The sequence below is a fragment of the Anopheles maculipalpis genome, chromosome 2RL (genome assembly GCF_943734695.1).
Source record: "Anopheles maculipalpis chromosome 2RL, idAnoMacuDA_375_x, whole genome shotgun sequence".
NCBI classification, from domain to species: domain Eukaryota; kingdom Metazoa; phylum Arthropoda; class Insecta; order Diptera; family Culicidae; genus Anopheles; species Anopheles maculipalpis.
The window spans coordinates 32,421,963-32,446,175 of record NC_064871.1 but is presented as its reverse complement, the minus strand read 5'-3'; the positions used below and the strand labels follow the sequence as shown (position 1 = coordinate 32,446,175).

The following is a 24,213-nucleotide window of genomic DNA, read 5'->3' as shown; positions in this document are numbered from 1 at the left end:
TGAGAGGGAAATAGAAAGAATATCGCTAATATGCAGTTTAACTGAATGCCGCCACCTGCCAGAGAGAAAAAGAGATATGATTGGTTCTTGCAGAGGATGCAAAGTTGCATGTCAGCAAGAAGCGGATTGGGAAGGATTGAGGATCGTAAGAGTGTTGAGTTTGAAAGGCACAGTCGAGAGAGCTTACCGTGAGGGAGAACCGTGCAAAAGCTGGACACACATTGTTAAATCTTTTTTGTTTTTATTTGTTTTTCATCTACAAACAAACGCCTGTGTGTCGCCTGAGTAGAACCGTGTTAACGGGTCAACGGAAAATCGAATGAATCTAGAAGAGAAATAACTATTTGACGAAAGGATAGGATGCAAACGTAACACATCATCACGGATAGCGCACATCACTGTTTACCAATAGGAAGCACCTTCGGCGTTTCGGAGCATTAAGTGTGTCTGTGAGTGTGAGGTTGTTGTACCGGAGGACGGTTCTATCAGGATACAGCTACCGGCGTCAAGAAATGTTATTGTTTTTACTTTCTTATTCTTTGAATGTAAAGAGGAAAAAAGTGCAACAAACGTTCAGTGAAACAAAAAACCAGAAAAAATAATAAAAAAAATCACGCTAAACAAAACCAAAGTTGACCATCTATATTTTCTCTTCGCGGTCCATGCCATCATTCCATATTCGGCTCGGTAATTTCCACCCGGAGATTTTGTGCGGCCTGCGCGATTCTTTGATAGACTTCTACTACATCCATCCGAGTCTCGGGTGGACCTCTCTAGCGCCAAATTGTAGGGAAGCATGCAAACCCATCGCCCTTGTGTTATCCTTTTGGAAGTAGCACATGGCCATGAGAGTTTTTCACTCACTTCAACCAGTCTTACAATTCTTACAAACTTGTACGCTCTGCCGGTATTCCAAATGGGCTTGTGTGGTACACTTTTGCCCTGGTTGTATGCCGCTTTGAAATCGGTTAATAGATGACAGGAATGTATCTACTCCCCAGCCAACTTCTCCAATATTTGTCGCATTTTGTAGCTCTGGTCCGTAGTTGATTTTCCGTTTCGAAATCGTTTCGTTTTTATAGTTTCTAACTAATCTCGTCGGCGAATGGGACAAGTCGAGCTTGTAGAATCAGGAAGAAAGGTATATTATAGGTGATATTCAACACCAAAGTAATCCTGTGAGGCGACTCGGTGATGATTTGACTTCAGCGTCGGTCATCACACGGGAGGACCGGGACTCAAATCCCATTCGGACCGTTCCCCTGCAGAGAGGATTGAATATCCAACTACGTGGTATCAGGAAGTCTTGTTAAGCAAAGAAGAAGAAGAATAACCCTGTAATTGCTAGTCTATAGCTTCCTTAACGAATTTTCGGTTCAAGTGGTGCTTCTGCATTTTAGCAGTTCAACCTACTAGTTTATCGATGTCTCGTGCATTGTTGCTCTTAAACTGACGGCTTTTATGTGTTTCCTCTATGTTAGGTGGTAGTAATATGATATTACTTTCAAATGATGCCTCTGACTCCTCGTCGAACTGATCGTTTGATGATTCATCAATGTTTTGAGCATTGAGCACATCGCGAGTGGTCCTCTGACTGGTAAATGACCAGACCTTCGCGTTTAGTTCGACAGCAGGTCACCTTAGATCTGAAGTTTTTTCGCTATCCTGCCATATCTTGATCAAACCAATCTCCTATTCCTTAAGGCCCTTTTATTTCTTTGAACTTTTAGCCGTACCGGCTACTCTTCCAAGAGTCGTTCCTTGGTGCAATTAACTCTTTTTAGGGCCAAATCTGTTTTTGTACCAAACATTATTTTAGTTTTAACTTTGCTCTGCATAAATGGATCAACACGGACGTAAACCATGGGAAAGATAAACATTATTTTAAACTTGCCATTACCATTCCGTTGTCCTACTAACCCCTCCCGAACATCGAATGATCGGCATTAATAGGGGCTGCCAAGGGTGCCTGTGCGAATAGTGTTTGCAATGAGGGATGCCTGAACCGCATGTCAGACAGGTCATGCTGTCATGCTTCTGGGAGGAGGGAAACTTACAACAAAAAAAAAAAACCTACATCCGAACATCCCAAGAAATGAGAGGAAAAATATGTTTCATTGCCTTTTGTGATAGAAGGAGCCCTCCGGTGTGTATGTGATGTAAGCGGATGGAAGATGCATCCTTACAGAGCGCATGGGAGATAGTGAACGCTGCTTTGAATCGTTCGCGGGGTTTGCGGTCGATAATTGTGATTAATTGTTTGTCGCATCGTGTACCGTGTGTTAAATGGACGGTGTGCGGCAACAATTCGCCAGGCACGCGTCAGAATCGTTTATCGATTGATGACATGACGTTAATGGGGTCCGATCGTTTGGTTACAATTTGGCATTGGCTAGTTCCGATATTGGTCATTACTGAGTCTCATTAAGGTTTCGGCCATGTTGGGGATTAGTGAAGAAAAAGTATCAGTGCAAAACTCTATTAGATGTTCTAATTAGTGATTATGAAAGATTTCATTTTTTGAAGCACAAAAACACTGTTCTAGTAACTAGTACGATAGTGGTAACTCTTGGGAAGTCTTAATTTGAAATCATCAATCCATCAACTAATACGATCGGGTTCTAATCGATCCTAATGATGTAACCACATTTAGCAAATTCTTTCAATGTTATCCCTTCACTTTTAATGCACTAAATTAAATTTTCCCACACTCGCACTATTTGTCACAGCAACCCGAAACTAATTGAAGTCATCAAAACAAAAATAAAATCTCAGCACAAACGCTTTCGGAATCTCCCTTCTATTCCGACCCTAACGTATGTTAAAAGCGAAAGGAAGCGATTATATCCATATCTAAATCCGTCATCACCCTCCGGATGACCGGAACCATGTTACAGCATACCTATTGTCACCCTTTGCTGCTTTACTTTCGAACAACCGATAGCACCCGTCATCGGATCGGTGAGGCCGACATATACATAAACTTGAAACCGCCACTTCCATGCGACCTGTGACACGCCTCACAAGGGCCGGTATGTGGTTCGGTGGTGACAGGGCACTAGGGGTTCAGTGTGAAGGTGCTCGATAAATTATAGGGTACTTGAAGAAATTAGCAATGTCAATAGCACTGGTATAGAACGTACGCATAGCGATTCATGCTGCCGACACACCGGCACGCGCTGTGGATTGGGACGGAACCGCCGGAAGGCACCTCTACCTCGTTGAACGGCGTTAGTTCCGGTCAGGATGGGCGATGTGTGTGTGTGTGTGTTTTGTTTGTTGAAAGTATTAATTTTTCGGAATGTTATTCCGGGTTTCAGTGAGCGTGTTGATGTGTTTTGTGCTCAATATTTCTTAAAGTTGTTTAGAAGTTTTTGAAAAGATAACAGTTTTTTAGGATCATCCTATCATAATTATTCGTCATCCTGATATATAGTAGCACCTCCAATACCGAGGAGATTAAGCGCCCGTCTATGAGTCTATGAGTATGGACTGGGCGACCGACAGGGGTCCTTGTCGGCGAGGAGGGGCTTCGCCGGAGAGAAGAGCTTAGGAGGTTAGGGAACATCATAAGCTCCTAAGCTAAGGGAATGTGAAAGAAAACCATTGTTCTTGGTGGGATCTGCTCCACGTCGTGTACTATGAACTGCGAATATAACATGTTAAAATGATCAAAACACACAATATTCATTATATTTAAACTTTCAAGGGTGTCGAGTATCTGCAGCAACTCCCATGTTCTTATCCATCTAAATCTTATCCATCCCAGAAATCCATACGGTTGCTTTCTCCACTTCACAACGCCACACAACACTCTGTGACCCTGCACGCACACTTGATAGAGACATGACAAATCGTCAATGAAGTGCAAAGTAAACCAAACCCCTTGCCCGAGATTCTTGAGAGCACATCGGGTGCAAAATGGAAACAAACCCAAAACCATCGCCATCCAAACCAATCGTCACCGACACGTGGGAAACACGCGCCGAAACCATTGGAACCCTGTGCCACCGGCGGAAAATTGTTGTATTTATACGCTCGAGGCGATAAAAATCTAGCATTTCGTCCTACCACCGTGCCGCGGAGGGTGCGGCTCACTGTTCTGTTCACAATGGAAAATAGCAGGAAGGTACCTGCAAACGGCTGGACGTTCGCGTCAGCTTAACCGCGCACTGTGTGTTTGTGTTGTGTGAAATCAATTTCCGGAAAGTGCCCTTCGCCGAACGGAAAGGGACCGAACGGTTGTCCTTCCGCACTGTCCTACCAGCTTCAATTGGATTAGGATTTATTTTTATTTGCATTTAATATTATATTTATAATGTTTCCTCTCACTCGCTTTGTTCCCCTCTTCCACTTCTCAATATGTTTTCGTGGTTTTAATTGTTGGGTTGTTGCTTTTTTCCCTGTGCCTTACCCATTGCGTCCCAGACCCGTGACGTACTTATCCACTGATAATGATGTTCGCGCCGTCATCGGGGATCGGATGAAAGGGCACGCAACAAAGACGGACACCGGTTTCAAAGGGGAAAAACCCGGTTCTTTGTGGGAATGCACATTGGCCACAGTGGATTAGGTTGGCTGGTAGAATTGTAAAACCGATGTACCGCGTGTACGATTCGGAATAAGCCGTATTTCCATCACCGCAGTTCGATTTGAATGTAAATTAGTTGGAATGAATTCAGAAAAGTAAGTCGGACAGATTGGTTGAGATTTTAAATACAGCTAGGAGCGGCGGCCCGATATCATTTGAAGGAACTGCGTGGGAAAGGATAATAATTGTTGTGGGTTTGCTTCCATAAGTCATAACATCACTCCAAATGATGTCTTATTAAATTTTTATTTTCTATACCAAATGGATACCGAAGGGAATGAGGACAAAAGAAGAACTAACACTTTGTCCATACGGACTAAGATAAAGAGTACTTATTCTTAGCTTTTCCTCCTGCTTGATCAAGCCGGCCTTCTAATGACTTACTAGACTTATTGATATCAAGTAACTATAACTATAAAAACTTAGCTCTGCGCTCATTTTTTAAATTAATATTTTTATACCTTTTTTTTTTAAAGGACGTCGTAGCAAATTGTTTGGCTGTATTTAACGGTATAGAAACCCCAATGCTAGTCATTTGCCCGCATTCATTTTTCTGCACCTGCAATGCTCTCGGAGACTACATTTTCCCTTAAAAACAGCATAAAAGCATCAACCCGCGTCCGCTAACAGGGCGCATGCGGGCCATTTTGCACCGAAAGGGTGCTGAAAGTCTGCACGATATCGATTTACCCATCATTTGCAGCATCAACCCTCCAACTCATACCCCCCATGGAGCTAAACTGACCCATTCTCAGGCAGAAAGTCACCCAAACAATTCGCTTTTGCGTGATGTTTTTCTGCACCATGCATGTTTGACGCTCGTCCAGGGTGGGTCGTAGTATTGTTTGAAACAGAAAACCACAGAAGAAATGCCGAAGGAATACAGCTAACGATTGCTGAACGATTAAAGGAACTAAAACTTCCAATGTTTACTGGTCCGCAGGCGGGAATCGGCGAGATACATCAGAACCAGAACCCCGTACGCACAAACGAATGGGCGTGTCAAATGCAGATGAAATGCGGCCACCCCAGTTTATTGTCTGCAGGACGTGCAGGAGGGAAAACTCGAAAACCAGACACAACCCCACTCACATAGGCTTTGTAGCGATTCGGTAAACTTTATTTAGTTCCACGTTTTGTGTAAGAGCACTTATATTTGTACGGTGGCAATGCTTAAGAAGCGGTGGTGCTTCGTAATCTAACAGCTTAAGCGTACGCGAATGAGTCATAACTTAAGGCCTCCACGAAGCGACCTCTCCGTGGCCAGATAATACTATGGTCGAACGAAATACTTGAGTCCGTTCGGAAGCGTCTAATATCACAAATTGTTTGTTCAGGTTGTTGCTTATAGGAGTCGGTGTAGTGTCTGCACCACAGACACTAACAGAAGCAGTGATAAGGTGAATCTGGTCGAACCCGTTCCGCTGCCGAGCTCTCCTAGCTTCGGTTTAAAGTCGTAACAGGTGGGAAAGTTTGCGGGAACCGGGAGCATTTCGGAACTGTCACCAACCTTCAGCACTAGTGACATACCGATCTCTGCATGGAACTCAATGTGACAGTGAAATAGCCAATATCCTGCAATACGGAGAGACCAGTAAGCCGTTAGTAAAAATTTGAGAAGGAAGAACCCAAAATTATGGTCAAAAAATACTAACCAGGATTATTCGCAATGAAACGGATGATTGTATAGCCACCGTCAGGAATGGTCACCGTGTCCTTGATCGGAGCCTTCTTAAGCCTTCTCGGTAACAAACCCTCCTCATCCATACGACGAATGTCCTCCACGGTTGTGTTGCGACTTACGCGGTCCATTCCCACCACACGGAACGCATGGCCATGCAGATGAAATGGATGATTCGCATCGAACGTGTATCCCTCGTCGATCATCACCATTTCCACCGTGGCATGAAGTGGAATCTGAATCACATGACTACACTCGCAAAACTCCTCCCGACAGTTGCGATCACGTACACTCGTCTCGTTACAGAACTGGCTCTCATCCAGCACATCCTTACCCGGCAGGAACGGTATCGATGGCATACGCATTGAAATATGATTCAACTGTGGTGTATACAGCCGGTTCGTGTTATTGATCACCTGCTGAAAGCCGTACAACGATGGTACATGGAAGTGAGGATTGTCCTTGCCGTAAAAATCGTAATACACGTAGAATTTGTAATCCGTTTTGTCGCGCAGTAGTAATAAATCTTCCTGATCCAGTGCGTTCGTTTCGGAAATTGTTATCACGTTCTCTGCCCCGGGACCTCTATTCAGTGAGTTAAGCTGTACGCCCGGTGCCTCATAATCATATGGTGGCCACGATTCATACTCAGTGTCCTCTGGAGCTCCCCGATATCGTAGCACGGCGAACTGGTACGCCGAAGTAAATCGCTCATCACAATCCATCAGTCCACGGAACCGAATCAGATAGTTACCGATCGGTTGGTTAGCTTTGATTACAAAATCGAACCGTTCTCCCGCGTAACTGACGAAAGAGCCAAGATCCTCCAGCGGCTGTATACCGAACCCGTCCGACGAAATAACCGTAAGGTTGTGATTCTCGATAGACAACTCCACTGGGCAATTGAGAAATTCAGCATTAATTAGTCGGAAGCGATACCGGCGACCCTTATCGACGTAAAACACACTCAAGGGAATGTGTTGCGATTCCGGAACAACAACGGCATTAAAGTTTACCGTTCGCGATTGTCGCTTGGTTCGGTGTCGCACATCGTTCGAATGGAGCACTGTTTTAATGTTATTGCTACTAGCTTGCAGTAGCTCTACTTCATCCAGAGCAGTTGCAGATGGTTCCATCGTTGTCTGCTCATCCTCGACTATCGTTGTGTCTTCCACTGGAATCGTTTCTGGTTGAGTTGTTACTGAAGGGTCCTCTTCTGATATCGGATCGAGAGTAGTCGTAGACGTTCCTAGTGGTGTGGTCTTAGAGAACCGCTGGAAATACTTGCCTCGTCCATTGATCAACAAGTTCGGCGGTTTATTATCACCGGTCGAATGATGATGTGCGGCAAACAAGGAGACACCCTGCTCGTGACCCCAATCCTGTACCGTAATCACGTGCTCGGACAGATCGTGATCGTACATCAATTCATGTATATCATTATCCTTGCGAATGATCAAGGCTCCGAACGCACCATCACCACGCTGCATACCGGTGTGCGAGTGCCAGAAGTGTGTGCCCGGATTATCCGCTCGGAACGTGTACCGGAACGTAGTGCCTGGACTGATGGGACACTGCGAAACGTGCGGAACACCATCCATGTACGGAGTACGCCTCTGATGCAAACCGTGCCAATGGATGGTTGTGCTTTCGCCCATCAGATGGTTCTCCACGTCCACCACAATTATATCATTCTCACACACCTCAATGGCTGGACCTGGCATCATCCGGTTAATAACGGCCACGTTTCTTCGCACACCATCTCCAGCGATGCAATGCGGTCGCGAACAGTCGGTAGCATTGTAGGGACAGTTGTAGCAGGCCTTACTAAGTGTACGATACCATTCGAGACGGAAACGATAGTAACAAGTTTCCGGCCTACGTCCCAGCGTGCATACCCTCTTGCAGGGATGATTGCTGTAGCTCTGTTCCTCGTAGAAATCAACCCCTTCTTCTTGCTCCGTTGAAGAAGCTGTCGTCGGCTCTGGCACCATTTTTGATTCGGTGTAATTACACACCTTGCAGCAATCACGCTCAACAATATACTGGTCGGGGCAACTTCCTACCGGTGGGCACTGCTTGCGGCTTGAGCTGATCGAAAGGAAACCACTCTCCTTAACGCACCGATAAAGCAGACACCCGTCAGGACTAGCCCACGATTGTGCCTCGCGGTAGAACTGATCATCAAACTTGCACTGTGCCTGAACGCACTGAGGACAGCAATGTTGATGTGAGATCAGCGGCTCAAAACCCTGCAACGAATGTTTCATTTTTAATAAGTGCGCACATAGTCTCAAGACAACATTTAATTACCTCCGGACACGTTGTGTTACACTGTATGCCAATAGAATTGATGAATGTTTCGTTTGCCTCATTTCGCAAACACTCGTAGTTCATACAGGTGGTTTCATTGACCATATTGAACCACTTCTCGCCGACCGATCTCGTCGTAATTTCCCCATCAGCGTACACGTCACAAAAGTTTTCTGCAATAGGAAAAAAAAGGAAGTTTCAGTGTCCATATAAATTTCAGAAATTGTCTTAAGAAAAAGGAAGTTTCACCAACCACAACGCTGCAGTGTACAGCATGTTCCGGCAGTAGTTATAGGGCGAATAGTTCGTTCTGCATCACAAAACTCTATCGCTGGTGGACAAGCGCTAGTGTCACAGTACAGTCGAAGGATCTCACAGCACGGGTCCAACTCGCGACGTATCCGTTGTCCTGGTTCTAGCGATGTTTCCGAAATGTTTGATAGTGGTTGGCATTTACTCGGATCGCAATCTGTAGTGAGCGTTTCATTGGAGAAAAGTCGAAAGAGTCTTTATTAATATATTAGTGTTTTAAGATGACTTTTGCTAGGAACCACCCTGTACTGTGACCCATCTTCTAATGATGATCAATCTATTAACTGAACAGCTGATTATCATGCCGTGTGAAACCTGGATGAGTAACAAGACGGATGCGGTTATCGTTCAAAGACAGCATAGACAGATCCGCAGAGGCGCTCAAGCGAGAAACATTAGATCTCAATTTGTCATATTTGCGTTCTCAGCATTCATTCCCAAATGTGAAATTAAACATTTAAAATTAGACGTTTTCGCAGACACCATAAGATTACCTAATAATTTCACCAACAGCTCAAAAGCTAATGTGATGAAACCATTCGATTATCGAACCATTATCTAAATGATAGCTGCAACATCACATCTGTGTTTTAGACTGCCGAACACTCCAACCGCCGCGCAACAACGCGGTTATCTAATTTAAATTCACAACACAGTATCCGTAAACATTCCGGTACGACATGTTCGAGTGAGCGCGTGTCAAGTGCGAAAAATCGCTGATCATTGTCAAGGCACTTTGTTGTGCTACTGTACTCTAAGGGCACATACAACAACCCGTCTGATTGTATACCAAACGCATCTGAATGATAGCGATGACCTCCCACGAGCTGATGATGGTACAGTGGATGCCGTACATTACATGGTAACCACCACCCCAGGGGCTGGAAGCTTGAAGGATTTGATGTTGGGGGCAAAAGATTTGATAACGATTGTAACGATGTGAGGTATATGAGCACGAAACACCGAAAACCTTCACACAATGGGACGTGATGATACAGCAGCTGGTCGGTCGATGGTTCTTCCGGATAGCCTTCGCGCAATAATGGTCTGCACTAAGTCTTATGGCGCTATGCGTACTAAGTACAGAACCCTCTCTACTCAGCTTAAACCCTGATCACCCTTCGGCGAGCAACGCATCCAAGAGTTCGCCCTCCAGTGTTAACAACTCTGCGAAGGTCACCGAAATGCATTGGATAACGTAGCGGCCTTTAAGCGTAACCGAAAAAGTATGCATTCCACGATTCACCATCGTGTAACCACGCGCCCATCGCGATAGGCAGGTGTTAGCTTGCTGAAATAATTAATATCCACAGCACAATCGGATGAAACAAGCGGCGTGAAGAGGGCCTGTTAAATTCAAATAAATTTTAATCAACATCCATCATGGCGAACCTTCCTAAGCCGCCAATCAGTTGGCGCAGAGTCGGTCAGGAATACGGTAGTAGCACCTGTTGCATTTTTTATTGTTGCTACCGTAAGACCAGAAGGTGGCAACGTGTGACACTCATCGCCTATTAGGGTAATTAACTACTGGTTGCGAGGTACGGGGGCGTGTTCCTGATTGTATCGCAGATCAATACAGAATATAAAGTGTATCACAAACGTGTTTGACGAGATACTATCTGTGTTCTGTGTACTTAGCGAGGGTTTTTTATGCATATAAAAAGTTAACTAATAATAGTTGAAAATAATTACTTTTTAACTTTTATTTAGAGTACCCCGCAACTGGCTTATCAGTTAGATACTATACTGGTAATACAAGCTGGAGCGATTATAATTTCATCTGTGATGCACTTAGTCCCATTATGAATCGAATTATCTTTCTAATTATTCGCAAACGACTTTAAGCTTCTTAGTATAGTGCCTACGATTGATGAGCACTGATAATGGATAAAGCGCCCTAGAGTGCCCTAGAATTGACACAGGCATATAATCCCACACCCTCTGGGTGTTGCTGTCTAAGCATGCCGATCATCAGCAAGAAACAAAGCAAATCTGAGGCAACGCGTACGATAACAGTAGATTGCTACAAACCGCGATCGAATTGGCAACCCGCTACCACTGTGTGTGTTGTAAGTTCACACGATCAAGTCACTTCCACAGCACACCTGACTGCCACAACACTATCGCAACCTGCTGATCGACCGTTGCGTGTGAACGTTCCAAACACACATGCACCATCATATGTAGAGCCGGGCGTACGTGATCGTCCCCAAAGCATCTCACCATGGACCCCAACCTTGACCGTGGACCTCGTTTCGTTCGCCACGGTTCCGAGATGCACAGACTGTTGGATGCTTGTTCTTAAAAGACCTCACAACACCTTCCAATTACCCCACGGCCGATTTGTACCTCTAATGAGGCTTCCTGCGGTGAAGCGAGAGTCCATTAATTGAGCCCGTCCAGGATTCATTCATCAATCATAAAACTGTTTTACGACTATTCATCTCCGCAAGCTAAATGAAGCCTTCGGCAATAAAAAAAACTACTTTTGGATTAAATCAAGATCTGGTGAGTGTTGTAAGGTTCAAATAGAACAGCTTCGAGGGCCAACGAGACACATTCGCGCATTTATTTATTTGTCGCATAAATTAGCGAACCACATCTGGTCTAGGAGCAGTTCTTAAATAAAAAACCGCGCAACCAGATTGGCATGCAGTTCCGGTTGAATGTGGAGGTATATAATTTTTCGACATTAGAAAATCACAATTACAATTCACGAACCACATAAAAAGTGAATGGACACCGCTACCGGATGGATACCGGCAAAGCACATTCTGATTAGCGACCGGCAGGATGTCCGCGTGCAAAACCCACTTTACCCACCGAGCCTATAACTTCCAAGAAGAAACAGTTCTCGTTGCGAAAAGCGCTCGTTCCAGTTCGTATATCGCATGGACAAGCAGGAGAAATCAGACAACTAAGAACTGGTTGTAATCGATTTCGAACGAACGAAGCGTACAAGCATACGGTGGCACCTTCTTGATGTCCAAATTAATTGCTGCCCATTTAATGCAGTATCAACGATCCCCCCGTAGTATGTATTAACACACCCGGGGCGCTTTTCTTCGCCGCTTTACTTCCCGATCGTAGTCAACCGGCGGCATACCGCATTGATGGTAGTAGCGTGAATCATAAAAGGGTTTCACTGCCTCACGCGATCAACGATCTGTGACGGAGCTGCGCACAAGTCACGCGCGTTGGAATGTCCAAGAACGTGGTGATCGCAACCGTTAACACGCGCCAAACGAGCAGCTTCAAGTGTGCAGGCTGCCCAATGGTCCCGCTGTGCTCCGGTTCTAGTGCCGGCTTGTGGACCACAATGACGCCATCCATGTGCGTATCTCGTTTGGGGCGGTGCGTAAGCTGGCCATCGCCATACCGGTAAAACCGGGAATCGAGCAATGTCTAAGTGTGACCGGTTTACAGCAGATGTGATAGGAGATGAAAGACATCATGCAATGGAGCACGTGCGTTTAAAGGATGACCTGAAAAAAGTGTTTAAAAAATTCTTTTCATTATCTTAGACACGCTTGACTACATAGGAGGTGTTTAAGAACTGTTTGTCTTTGTGAAAAATCAATTAGCACTAATCGATTGCAAATCATCAGAGCACGATGACTTGCATTCCACAGTCTCCCACTTGTCCCGTGGATTTCCTTGTGGTTTAAAAAAAACCTCAAAAAGTCCCTCTCTTTTTAAAGGTTCTAATACTATCTTGCAGGAAGATACCGAAATCACACATTACGGTCAATTACTTATAGTATGCCGAAGACCTCAAAAACCACACGCAACACCACATCATCCAACAAAACCAGTTTCTATCGGATATCTGTTTGGAAGATGATCTTCCGGGATGTTTTCGACCGCCAAAAGCGGATGGTAAATCCCGCAGAATTCTCCACCGTGACAGTGCTTTTTTTTATCTTTATGCATCGGGTGAAATCGTTGGTTGAATATTGACGACCCTACTGCACGGAACACTTTAAGTTGTCAGCTTCCTCTTTGCGGTTGGAAGAAGCGATACGAGCTGCGGTAAGTTAAATTGGAGGGGACTTTTCGGTTTATCAATTCCACGATTCATCGATCGTCTGTTGATTCTTGATTTTGTGACCCTGTGTAGCTTACCTGTGATGACACTTTGCGAGTGGCAGGTTTGAACCATCAGCGACAAGATGATCGCAACGGTGGCAGTTACTAGGGGCATTCGGCTATATTGAAGCCCAACAGTTAACACACTATTGCTGATATACATAGTTCCGTTGGGGGGTCGGTTGATACTCTTATCTTTACTGGACGGCAGTTTCTGTCCGCTTTGACACTCTTGTTCACCGTTCCGCATGTGTCACATCATCTATCACGAGCTGCTCAGAGAATCCTCAGAAAATTCCTGTCAAGAAAAAGAAAGAGTATGAAAAATGAATACAAAAATCCAAACCTTCTATAACTGTTTATGAAAAAATGTATAATCCCAGAGCAAGCAAAGCGTGTAAAAACAATTAGCAAAACCGTTATGATGAAACACTGTGCAAAACTTTCATCTTACACCTTTACACACACCCCTTTGTTTCGTGCGTAATGTTGGAGCAAATGTAGCAACGGATCTGCTAATCAGATGAAGAAATCAATGTTAAGCTTCAAATTTGCATAAAACCCTACACTAACGGGATCGAACATGGCCGATCATGCTGATCATCCATTATCGCGATGATAATGGCATAGTAAGGCCGTGTCCGTGTACGGAGAACGTTTTTACTTTCGCTGTTAACGAGGAAAGGTGAACATTCTTCCATTTCCCATCTACGTGCCCCGGCCGGTGGAAACACAATTGTGCTTGCTCATCTCTGCTTATGTATCTGCCGAGCCACGCTGAAATGAGATGCATTAACACGTGGGCACGCTCGCGGCTGATAGCTGTTTCCAGCAGGGGTAAGCGATATAGATTTTTTATTGTTTAACAACGAGCCCTAGCGAACGCGAACGAGAGTCTGCCTGGTGTGATAAGCGAAGATCACAAGATGTGACCAGTGATAAAAGAAGTACATGATAAAACTAGCTAACGTTCGTGCCGAAAGATCATATTTCTGGAGCGAAGAAGTCTTTCGGGGGACAACAACACCCTAATTCCCTTGTTCCTGCGCTTACAAGTTATTATGGGGTATTAAAATATTATAAAAGATCGCACCTAACTACAACTTCTTCTAGCAGTTCTGAGAGGGAACTTAATGGTATACTTTAAACGAAAAAATCTTTCGCATTAGCATATCTACTGAAAGGTTCCTCACAATGGACAACCTTCAGCAGCATGCATCCACAATCTTCCGAACACGATCTATCATCGTCATCTATCTATTGCAAACAATTTTACACCCCGGCACAGGTACCAACAGTGCCACATTCGGAGGCTAGTGCTGCTTGACATACAATTACCCAAGATTGCATAACGATGCTTAAATGAAGCCTAGCCTTCTCCGGGTACTTGACCTAGTGGTTGCCAGTACCTGCGCATACCTTAGCTGACCAGTAGGGCCAACAGCAAGCACTTGGACAAGGCTGTGAGTGTGAGATGGTTCACGATTTTCCATTCCCGATTGCGTTTCGATTCGCCGAGAGATCTGGATGCTCGTTAATTACAGGACAGTAGCCTTTCTTGGTAAGACATTGCCTAGACTTAAGAAGCATTTCGCGAAAGTAAAAATCGCGACGAGTGCTTTTATTTCATAAGAAAACGAAACGCCAACAGGGTGGCTGCTTCCAGATTTTCTGTTTATCTTTTAGTGTAATGCGGGTGGGCCGACACACGCACGATAAACCTTGAAATGTGTAATGGTCATGTTTGCCGCTAAAAACACATTATTGTACCACGTTTTTTTTTTCGGATCTGCTAAAGCTCTCGTTATCGTTGAAAGGCAACGCTGATTGAGTTGTTGTCGCGTTATGCTACTGTTTGTCCACGCGTTCCCCCCGGCCGGATGATACGACTGATGTGCATCTTTCCTCTGCAGACAAACATTAAAAAAAAAAACAAGTTGTTATGGATGAGAGTCTTTTTTGGGGGGATTACATCTAACAAAAAAAAAAGCTATCGCAGACGACCTTCCCGTCCGACAACAACACACTATCAACCTTCAATCTCCGGATCAACCATTAATAGGCGAGCCCTCACTCTCACTTTCCAGCTCCACTTAAATTGTGAACTAATTTCGAAACGTGGCATGGCTCGCGCGCTATTCCACTTGCTTCGTTTATTGATTTTTGGGTCTCGCTGATCTGATGGGTGGGTTTATGGTTGTCAGCATAAGCTTGAAACTGGATATCTAATGAGGCGAAGAAAATGTTCTTCTTTTGTCTTCAAATGTGGTTTGGTAGGGTGTTCGGAAGGTTGTGATTAGGATATTGTGTGCAGTTTTAGGCCATCAATAATCCTTTATCGTAAATGGTACTGGTGATTTTTATACACAACATTTAAACAGCGATTGATCAGAAATTAATCAAGTGTAAAATATACAAACAATTTTTTTAAATTAAAATAAAAAATTGAGGACAATTTCTCGACTAAAATGTTAACCCAATCTAAATAATACAACGGACAAAAATAGAACAAAACGCGCCAAAAGCAAGCAGGAACTGTACAGCTGCTGTCGCGATCATTTCCTGAAGTAATGGAACTCAAATTGGCCCCACAGTTTCCCACAATTCACAAATGTTTGCTGCACCCAACACTTCCGTCCTGTCGGTGAATCCGCATAAGCTTTTATTAATCCAATAATTATACCACTTTACCGAGCACCGCGAATACGAAACTGTCCTGCTAGCCGACGGTTACGGTGAGCGGTTTCCGACGACTGTGATCGGTAAGATTGGTCATGATCGAGATCATCGTGCGAGGTGGTTCAAGTACAATCTTTCCGGTTCGAAGTGGAACGGTTCGGTAGGAAACGGCTGTTGGGCCATACATATTTATGAAGAAGCTAATTTTTGCAAAGCGCCTTGTTGGACCAACGGCAAAAATGAATGGAATTATGCTAGTGTTTGGCTAGACAAAAGGCTATTTCAAAGGAATAAATTAATTTGGAACAAACAATTTGTTTGTAGATAGTAAAAGTGACAGCCAGAACAACTTGAGAAGAAGCATGTCTTTATAAAGAAAAACGTTTTGAAACATTGTCCGTGAAATATTAATAAAAGTGAAAGAAATTATTAAAAGACCACGCGCAAGCCATAACAAACAACTCGATTTGTTTGAAAACACTTAACAAAACACTGAGTCCACAACACATGCCACACAACATTATCATCTTCACAGCTTCTGAACTTTGTTTAAAAATATAGTGTGCAAAAGACATTACCCTCTTTATCAACCTCTTCAACTAGAACAATTGCTGCAAAATTTAAAACACACGTGTTGTGTTTATCGTGTCGTATTTGTGCACTTACACGAACAATCGCTGATCAATCGTTATCAACGGTTTCTGCACTAACGGGCGCGGTGTCTATCACCAGCTTCCTCACGTTTGTCGGTTACAACAAAACTGGTCACTTGTCATCAAACCACACTAACTAACCGCTTGATACGAAAACAAATAGATATAAAGTTTAGACGACACCGTTATCACGAGATGGTTTTTATCTGCGATACACGACAGTACACCGTTGAGGAATTCATTCGCTGGCGGGAAAGGGGCTTTTTTTCACTTCACGCCTTTTTGTCGCCAAAAAACACTTAACGCACTTTTCCTTTCTGAACGTTTCATGCTTTAAAAAAACGTTTTTTTTTTCGCTTCACTTTCCACTTGTCGTCTCCTACACCACTGCCGGACTACGACGAACCAAGGCAAACGAAAGGGCTTAAGCTATGCACAGAACAAAGCACCTGCCCGTGGATGGACACTCGAGCCACAGTCGCGAATGCTGCCGCTTCTTGTTGCGCTGGGTGGCAGACAAAACGTGCGCCGATCGACTGAACGTACGATCCGTGGGCCCGAACGCTTTTAAACCAGCTTTTGAGCGCAGCGCGCACTACTGACGTCACGACGGTGACGCGAACGTTGGGTGCGCGGGCCAACCCGCACGCACGCGTTAATCTGCTTCGCTGCTGCCGCACGGTAAACAAGCGTTGGTATCTTCGCGGGAACAGGACAAGGTTGGTATGCTCGTTTGGAAAAAAAGGCTCGACACTTGTGGTTTGTTTTGCTGGGATTCCCGACGACGATCGCATATATTGCGAGCGATCGATCGCCTTTCGAGCGCTAGTGGAAGAACGGGATCGGAATTACATTCTTTACGGGTTTGATTCTTAGTCATCAAATGATACAATTAAGAGACTCTCGACTTTATTATGTTCATTCAAAAGGGAATTCTCCTAGAACGGGGGAATCTACATCAGAGCGCTTATTAAAAGTGAGGTAATGTCACCACTAAGTAGCTTTGAAGCCTACTTAAAGCTTGAACTAGTTTTGCTTTGTATTTTTACATAATTTGCTAAAATAGATCAAATTGTAAGCACAATTTTACAACTTTTGATTTAAATTAATCTTTTAAGATCTTTTTTACTCAACTCCGTTAAGGTTATATTCGCGTCTTTTCATTTCTTCTTTTAAACTTCAAGAAAACGAGTGATCGTCTTCTCATTTTTTATGAACTTTTTAAATTTCCTTAAAAATCTGTTACAATATATATTTAAAAAATGTTCTTGTTCAAAAGTATTATATTTACCTTTACTCTTGTAACCATATTTCTCGTTTTTTTTGTTCAATTTTAGTTTAAGTATTTCGGTTCGGGGCCGTATTCTTCACTCTTCTTGAACTAATTTACAAATTTTTCAAAGCATTTCCTTTTTCTTTTTTGCCTCGTCCCGGTCGTGGTCGGTTAATTTTTGTAATTATTCAATAAGTATTTGTTTCTCTAATTAAAGAATTGGCTGTATTATAAACTCTTTATGCAAATGTTAAACTTTTTTTTAAGTTTCTTTTAATTTTGACAATTTACAAAATTGCTGCTATTTCTTGATTTTTTGTCTTTTTTATGTATAGTTACGGTGTAAACGTTTTTGATTTTGTTTTTCTTCCCAAACTTTTTTATAATATTTGTTTTGTGTTTATTCTTCAAGGAAACACTTTTTTCAATTAGTATTTTCTTGCTTATTTTTGCCACCTTCTACTATACAATTGCTTTTCTTGCTGGGATCAATATCAACAGAGGTGAGACAATAGAAAATAACACATTGCACCACAGCACCAGAGTTATTTGTATTAAATGATCAATATTGAACGTTTCATGGTGCGTCGGGTTGTGGGCTGAAGAAAAATATTGACAAAATTATATGAACTGAAGCTCATTTCAAAATGAAAATGTAAACAGCAAAGCCACGCTGTTGGGAGTGGTAGCGTTTATGGACAGCGAAGGAATATAAAACTAATAAAACGCAAATGAGAGTAAATGGCAGAGTTTAAAGTGATATAGTCTTTCAAGCACGGTTTTTGGCTGTATCACTTTAATTTTCCTTAAGTTTTCTCCAAACCATACTCTGCCTGTACATTATACACCGGCGGCCATTGCATTTTCTCCTTTTTTCCCCCTTTTTGATGATGGGAGGAGTAACGCATCGACAATGCACATGCGCAAATAAAGTTCGCTTCGTATAGAAGGGCATCGTTGCCAGCATCCTTGTCAACCTATATAAGAGACTGGCAGGTTGAGGATGTCCTTTGTAGTTCCGTTTTACCGTCGGAAGGATAGCAACGCTCCAGTGGACCAGTGCAAACCGGAAGTTTGTGTCCTTTTAAAGCAATTCTCACCAGGCAATGGATAAAATTTGTCGCTCTCAGTTACCGGATTCTTCCTCATCACCACCACTGAGGTTATCATCGTTATTGCTGTGATCCTTTGCTTCTGTTGCAACTATTTTTACCCTTCCAATAAAATCTGTTGTGTTCCAAATTTCTTCGTGATAAAGTGCCCGATACAATTTTTGTTCCATTAAAACGTGTGTCCCATAAAATTGTGAGCGTGTGCTTCGGTGAATCCTGTTTCACTGTCTGGATAGTATAGATCCTAACTCCTTCGTGGTGCTTAAACTGGTCAACTCGATTCTCTATTTCTACTGCTGCAATGGATGTGCTTACGTACAATGCGTCGAATGGCCCGTCGTACAGTGGCATCGGATTCCACAGCTTTGACGATGAGCTGATGGCCGATCTACCGTCGTGTGTCTATGCGCAGCATCATCAGCTAAACACGGCACCTGGGAACGGGAATGGTGCGGCCAGCAGTAACAGTGTTGGGCATAGTAGTAGTCACACGGGTAATGCACCCAACCTCAGACTGAATCCCAACAGTATACGACAGATGCAGCATCAGTATCTGCACCATACAGGTAAGAGTTCGGGATCAAGTACGGGAAATTGCCCTCAGAGCTATAAGTATTTCCATTGGTCCTTCAAAAGAGGTCAGTTTTAATGCAATTACATTGCGTAATGTGTTGGAAAGCTTTAAATCCCACTGCCTACCGTAACCGTTCGATTGAACCCAACACAGACAAGCGGTTAGGAAGAAGGTTACTGTAATCTGGTCTACATCCTGACGATGATGTCTTTCTTCCGCATTGAAGAAAACGCTGAAGCATACGTAATGAAACCACTTATCATTCTGTGCAGTGGCTCGAAACACTATCGTACGGAGTCACGCACAGCGCCCGGTAGACCTCCGATGCAACTAATTTTATCGGCTAATTTTATTTTGCAATTTACCTTGAAGTGCAACTAGATTGAACTTTTCAATTGCGAATGTAAGGATAGTCATTAAGTCAACACCTCCAATCCAAGATCCGGAAGAGCCTTCCACTATGGTGCTGTGGATTAACGTAACACTTTTTCATACTGCCTTCTGCCAGAATGTCTGGACTCATCCACACCGCCCAGCCCATCCCTATCGACGACCATGGGAAATCATCCGTACAACCCACCACCGTACAAAATACAACGTCAGCAGACGAATGTTCGCGAGCGCAAACGAATGATGCGTTCCGCGCCGAATGGGTATGTACCGAACGTCGAACGAAATAATTATCAAAACCACCCCCAAAGATTATTTGCCCTAATGTAAGTTCCTATCCGTTTGGCTTCCAACAGCAGCATTAATTCGGCGTTCGATGAGCTTCGCGTTCATGTGCCGACCTTCCCGTACGAGAAACGGCTCAGCAAGATCGACACACTACGGCTAGCGATTGCTTACATTGCGTTGCTGCGCGAAGTCCTGGAAGCGGATTACGATCCACTGACGTACGTGGAAAAGTGTCTCCGGGGAGAAATTAAGGCCGATCGGGCACACTGGAACACGAGCGGTAAGTTCTGCGGCAAGTCACCTTAAGTACCATTCCTTTGAACTCTGTTTTTTTTTCGTCCACCATAACGGTCAGATTTAACTGCACGATTGTCGTGGATCAACTGGGAAAACCTTGGCGTGCATCCGGGACGACGTACCATCCTCACATCACTGGCGCTTGGCTCCTCAGAAAGTCTTGCCTGTGGCCCACCGCCGCATCTGATCTAAGTTGCCAAAGACTGCCAACCTCTGGTCCGATTTTTGGCACATTTTTATGTCTTCCGTTTTGTTTCGTAGCCGTAGTTTGGGAGTACATGTGCCGGGTAAATCCCTATTTGCCACCCATCTGGGACTCTGCACATCTCTATTTATTCGCATTAGCATTGCTCCATCGTATTGTCTAGTTCTTAATCGTATAAAGAGAGGCCCAGCCTAGGGTTTTACAAATTTCACATGAAAATAAATCTACTAAAACAACTTAAATTAAATGCTTACCGGCTTATACTATATCGCAACCTATCGCGCCTCGTCTGCCCAAGTGGATGACCTAAAAAGACTTTACGGAATGGGTGATGCAGTTCCATTCCCATGACATGACCAGCCTCCGTGAGCTTAGTAAATCTAATTCGCTAAATAGTAGTGATATCGTGGAACATCTCTTGCTGCAACTTCATTGAACATACAGTTACAACAGCATTGGCGAAACTAAAACCTCTAACAAACCAGGTCCAGACGGCATACCTTAATTAGATTTTAAATCTTATGCAAATGCTTATTGTCCAAAACTTCTACAAATATTCAAGCTTTCTATCACGGTTTTATGCCGTTGCACCTCAACAAATATTTCGTGAGAGAAATACTACTCCATAAGCTCCATGTGTTAGGGTTCATTTTTGAGCTCATACCTTGTCAACCGCACATATCGCGTTCAATTTGGAAAAACACACCTCTCGTCCTTTCAACAGCACCACAGGGGTTCCACAAGGAAGCAATCTGGGGCCACTTCTATTTATTCTGTGGGTGAACGATTTGTGTTCTGTGTTACCTGACATCTACTACCTTCTGTACGCCGGCGACGGGAAATTCTTCGTGCTTGTAAACACTACCGTCAAACTGTGAGAGACTACAACATGATATTACTGTTTTTTAACCTATGGTGCGTCCAGAATTCATTGACGGTTTGTACGGTAAACTGTTTTGTGTTAGCTTTAAAAGTTTGGCACTCAGACAGAACCCAGCTCAGAGTTAAATTTTATGTCTATATCCCAATTCAAAAGTTATTTGTGTTTATTACAAATCCAAGCGTCTTTGCCATTGTATTCTCGTTAAACCGTTCTCGGTAGATGAATTTATTAATAAATAAACTGCTCCTAACGCAACTTAGAAAATTAGGTCGGGCATGTCTTAGGAGCACATGAGACAATGAATGTTCAGTACAAATTAAATACACGAGATCAAAGAATGTTTTAAGATATTTCCAAAAAATATATTTTTTCTTCGTCCGTTTACCATCTAATGGCACAAAGTTTACAATCTTCTTTATACATATTAGACATTGTAGAAATAAAAAATAAAAAAAACATAAACAATGCCAACTCTTCTAGTAAACCCTATTCATATCGTCCGCTCGCACCATTTCCACTACTAGCGCTTTCACTGCTCGTGTGGCGCAACCGTTGAATTGGTTGCCTGCTCTGGATGCGCTTCCGTTTCGCAACCGGACTGTGCAGTATCTTTGTCGTGCCCGGCACTGCTGATGTTGCAATCATTGTCGGAACATTCGAACACGAGTAAGTTGACGCTACACGGCGACGCTTTTTCCCGTGCGAAATACGATACTCCTCCGAACCGGAGGACGAAGTACGCCCGATTCCCCCATCCGAACGGGTGTACCGATTCTTCAGATAATCCGCAAATGAGGCAGCACGCTGTATTAATCCACCACCGTGCGTATTGGAACCACCACTCGCTCTCGGTTCAACCGTAGCATGTTCTTCCTGGATGTCACTGCGTGAAGCTAGCCGGATTACGTTCGAAACGATCGACCACAGTTTACTACCGCCGGTGATTCCAGTTGATCTGTCGGATTTTTCTTTACCCTCGTGAAAGCCCTTCCCTTCTCGTATGTTGGGACGTCCCTTTACCGGTACCGGATAAAACACATCATCCGAGCCGGATTCATTCTCTGTCTCCTCTACCGATGCGTCGTATGCTTTAAACGTGTCTCCTAGCCCAACGGCCGAACAGCTGTAGCTGCGGGCCGGCGGGGAAGCTCCACAAGGTGTGCCCCATATGTCCTCGGTTGTATCGTTTTGTGCACCGGATTCTTCCTTCTTTTGCATGTCATGCAGTGCTTGGAATGAACTCACTTTCTTCAGTGCCGTTCCGGTGCTCGCTTTCGGTGTTACCGGATAGCTGTCGGCGGTGTGAACTTCCAGCGCGCTGACTTGCTTCTCTCGCTCAGCAAATCCATTCGTTTCGTAGTATTCTGATCCTTCCGTTGAGTTGGGATTTTTTGGAAGGGAATTTGTCCCAACCGGTTCACCCATTACCACCAACTGAACCGTTTCCCGACCCGGATCACCCGATCGTACCATCCGTTCGGCTTGAAACGATCGTACCGACGTACGATTTCCGGTACGCTTCAGGGTCGGTGTGGTACGTAGATCCAGTGGATCTTTTGCTGGCGACACAAGCATACTGTTCATCCCGCTGCTCATCGTTGAGTTGAAGCTCATCTTACGCTGTGTGCCGGGTTGCAGCATCTTCGAGTACACGCTTCCCACCCCGGTATGCTGTGCGATGGCGCGCTGTATACTCTTGGACATCACCTGACGCAATGGTGTGGCGACCGCTTTCGAGCGATTGCGAATAATTGCCCGCACCTTTTCCAGCTCGTTCGGTACCATCTGGGGCGAACCGCCAAGATCTTCCGTGCGACTGTCCGTTTCACTACCACTACTGCTGCAGTGGATGCTCGACATCTGACCCATCGTGGCCGAGTACGATTCGTTCGGTTGCTTCAGTCCAGGTGGCATCAGCTGCCACTGGTACATCGGCGTGGAGGTGGTACGGACCAACTTCCGCGGTCCGGCCCCAACACCATCGATCCGAAGCATCCCGGATCCGTTCACCTCCGACGTGTTGTCCGACATGGACAGCATGCTTTCGAAGCTTTGTCGACTTTTCCGCTTCCAGCGCAAATTTATCTTCGTCAACGGTGTCAGCAACGCTTCGTCCACTTCGTCAATCTTATTTTCCGCCTCGGCAAACGGTTGCATATCGCCCGTTATAAGACTACTTTTTCTACGGGCACGAATTGCCTCAGCATCCACACGATCAGCCGATGGGAGCTCGATGGGGCTGTTTTCTTTATTTTCATCGTCAATCGTTGGCAATGGCACGGAAGCGACCGAACGACTCTGTTCCAGATGACACTCACCTTCTTTTTCGGAATTGTCACAGAACATGAAACATTTGTTTGCATTTTGAAAATCTTTTACCGAGTAAAAAGACTATAAGAAAGAAAAACCCCACATTTTAGGTATATCGGCCTGATTGAAGCATGTCAAACGAAAAAAAGCGCCACTTACTGTTCTGCATCGATTGCATTGCAGTGGCAGATGTTCCTTTAATATGTGCACGATGAGTAAATTGTTCGGAGTGATTTTAGTGTCCCGTCGGAATGGAAACGGTCTATCGTTGCAGATGTAGCAAATTTTGCGCAACATGGCGTCTTCCTGATGGTACTTATCTTCGTGCTTCTGTCGGCACTTGGCGCAGCAGAAGACCTGAAGACAGCTTCGGCACTGCACCTGATTAAGAAGGAAAAGCAATTGATTTTTTAAATGGTGGATTGAATAGGAAATATTCAAGATTGATCTTCCTTTAAACTTACCTCTTTCGGTATGATCATGTTCTATTCCTCGCCTACGCACGGCTTTCAACAAACAGCAATGACTACTCCTCCTAGAAAAGATGATGGATGTCCTGA

General features: G+C 44.2%; 4 protein-coding genes across 5 annotated transcripts in view; 1 reads left to right on the top strand and 3 right to left on the bottom strand.

Moving 5' to 3' along the window:
• Positions 1 to 21,609, bottom strand: part of LOC126558283 (serine protease snake-like) — a 483,926-nt gene extending 462,317 nt beyond the window's left edge. Inside the window, exon 1 of the mRNA XM_050214273.1 lies at positions 21,600 to 21,609. The gene's annotated coding sequence lies outside the window, so the exon portion shown is untranslated. The remainder of the gene's footprint in view (positions 1 to 21,599) is intronic.
• On the bottom strand, positions 5,783 to 13,152 carry LOC126556918 (uncharacterized). Its single transcript, XM_050212477.1, has 5 exons — positions 13,026 to 13,152; positions 8,839 to 9,054; positions 8,586 to 8,758; positions 6,247 to 8,524; positions 5,783 to 6,166 (listed from the first exon to the last, which is right to left on the bottom strand). Exons 1-5 carry the CDS (start codon positions 13,150 to 13,152, stop codon positions 5,937 to 5,939), a joined length of 3,024 nt encoding a protein of 1,007 aa, XP_050068434.1. The 3' UTR covers positions 5,783 to 5,936.
• On the top strand, positions 18,695 to 20,447 carry LOC126558848 (basic helix-loop-helix transcription factor amos). 2 transcript variants are annotated; one of them, XM_050214927.1, is made up of 5 exons: positions 18,695 to 18,756; positions 19,052 to 19,272; positions 19,789 to 19,933; positions 20,030 to 20,238; positions 20,314 to 20,447. In XM_050214927.1, exons 1-5 carry the CDS (start codon positions 18,701 to 18,703, stop codon positions 20,445 to 20,447), a joined length of 765 nt encoding a protein of 254 aa, XP_050070884.1. In that variant the 5' UTR covers positions 18,695 to 18,700. The 2 variants fall into 2 exon arrangements, with proteins under 2 accessions (XP_050070884.1, XP_050070882.1); XM_050214925.1 differs by having other exon boundaries at positions 20,027 to 20,238.
• A 220-nt stretch (positions 21,610 to 21,829) lies between the features above and the next one.
• On the bottom strand, positions 21,830 to 24,135 carry LOC126566593 (mitosis initiation protein fs(1)Ya). The gene is made up of 3 exons (XM_050223275.1): positions 24,118 to 24,135; positions 23,813 to 24,043; positions 21,830 to 23,734 (listed from the first exon to the last, which is right to left on the bottom strand). The coding sequence occupies exons 1-3, from the start codon at positions 24,133 to 24,135 to the stop codon at positions 21,830 to 21,832; spliced, it is 2,154 nt and encodes a 717-aa protein (XP_050079232.1).
• Positions 24,136 to 24,213: the final 78 nt, after the last annotated feature.

What these genes read in the sequence shown, in the direction of transcription:
- LOC126556918 (XM_050212477.1), bottom strand. Translation starts at nt 13,152, where the DNA reads ATGTATATCAGCAATAGTGTGTTAACTGTTGGGCTTCAATATAGCCGA. An exon ending in CTCGCAAAGTGTCATCACAG is followed by an intron (nt 9,055 to 13,025) that starts GTAAGCTACACA and finishes CGCTCACTACAG; the next exon opens with ATTGCGATCCGAGTAAATGC. An exon ending in GTAACACAACGTGTCCGGAG is followed by an intron (nt 8,525 to 8,585) that starts GTAATTAAATGT and finishes CATTCGTTGCAG; the next exon opens with GGTTTTGAGCCGCTGATCTC.
- LOC126558848 (XM_050214925.1), top strand. Translation starts at nt 18,701, where the DNA reads ATGGATAAAATTTGTCGCTCTCAGTTACCGGATTCTTCCTCATCACCA. An exon ending in TCCTCATCACCACCACTGAG is followed by an intron (nt 18,757 to 19,051) that starts GTTATCATCGTT and finishes CCCGTCGTACAG; the next exon opens with TGGCATCGGATTCCACAGCT. An exon ending in ATGCGTTCCGCGCCGAATGG is followed by an intron (nt 19,934 to 20,026) that starts GTATGTACCGAA and finishes GGCTTCCAACAG; the next exon opens with CAGCATTAATTCGGCGTTCG.
- LOC126566593 (XM_050223275.1), bottom strand. An exon ending in AATGCAATCGATGCAGAACA is followed by an intron (nt 23,735 to 23,812) that starts GTAAGTGGCGCT and finishes TCTTTCTTATAG; the next exon opens with TCTTTTTACTCGGTAAAAGA.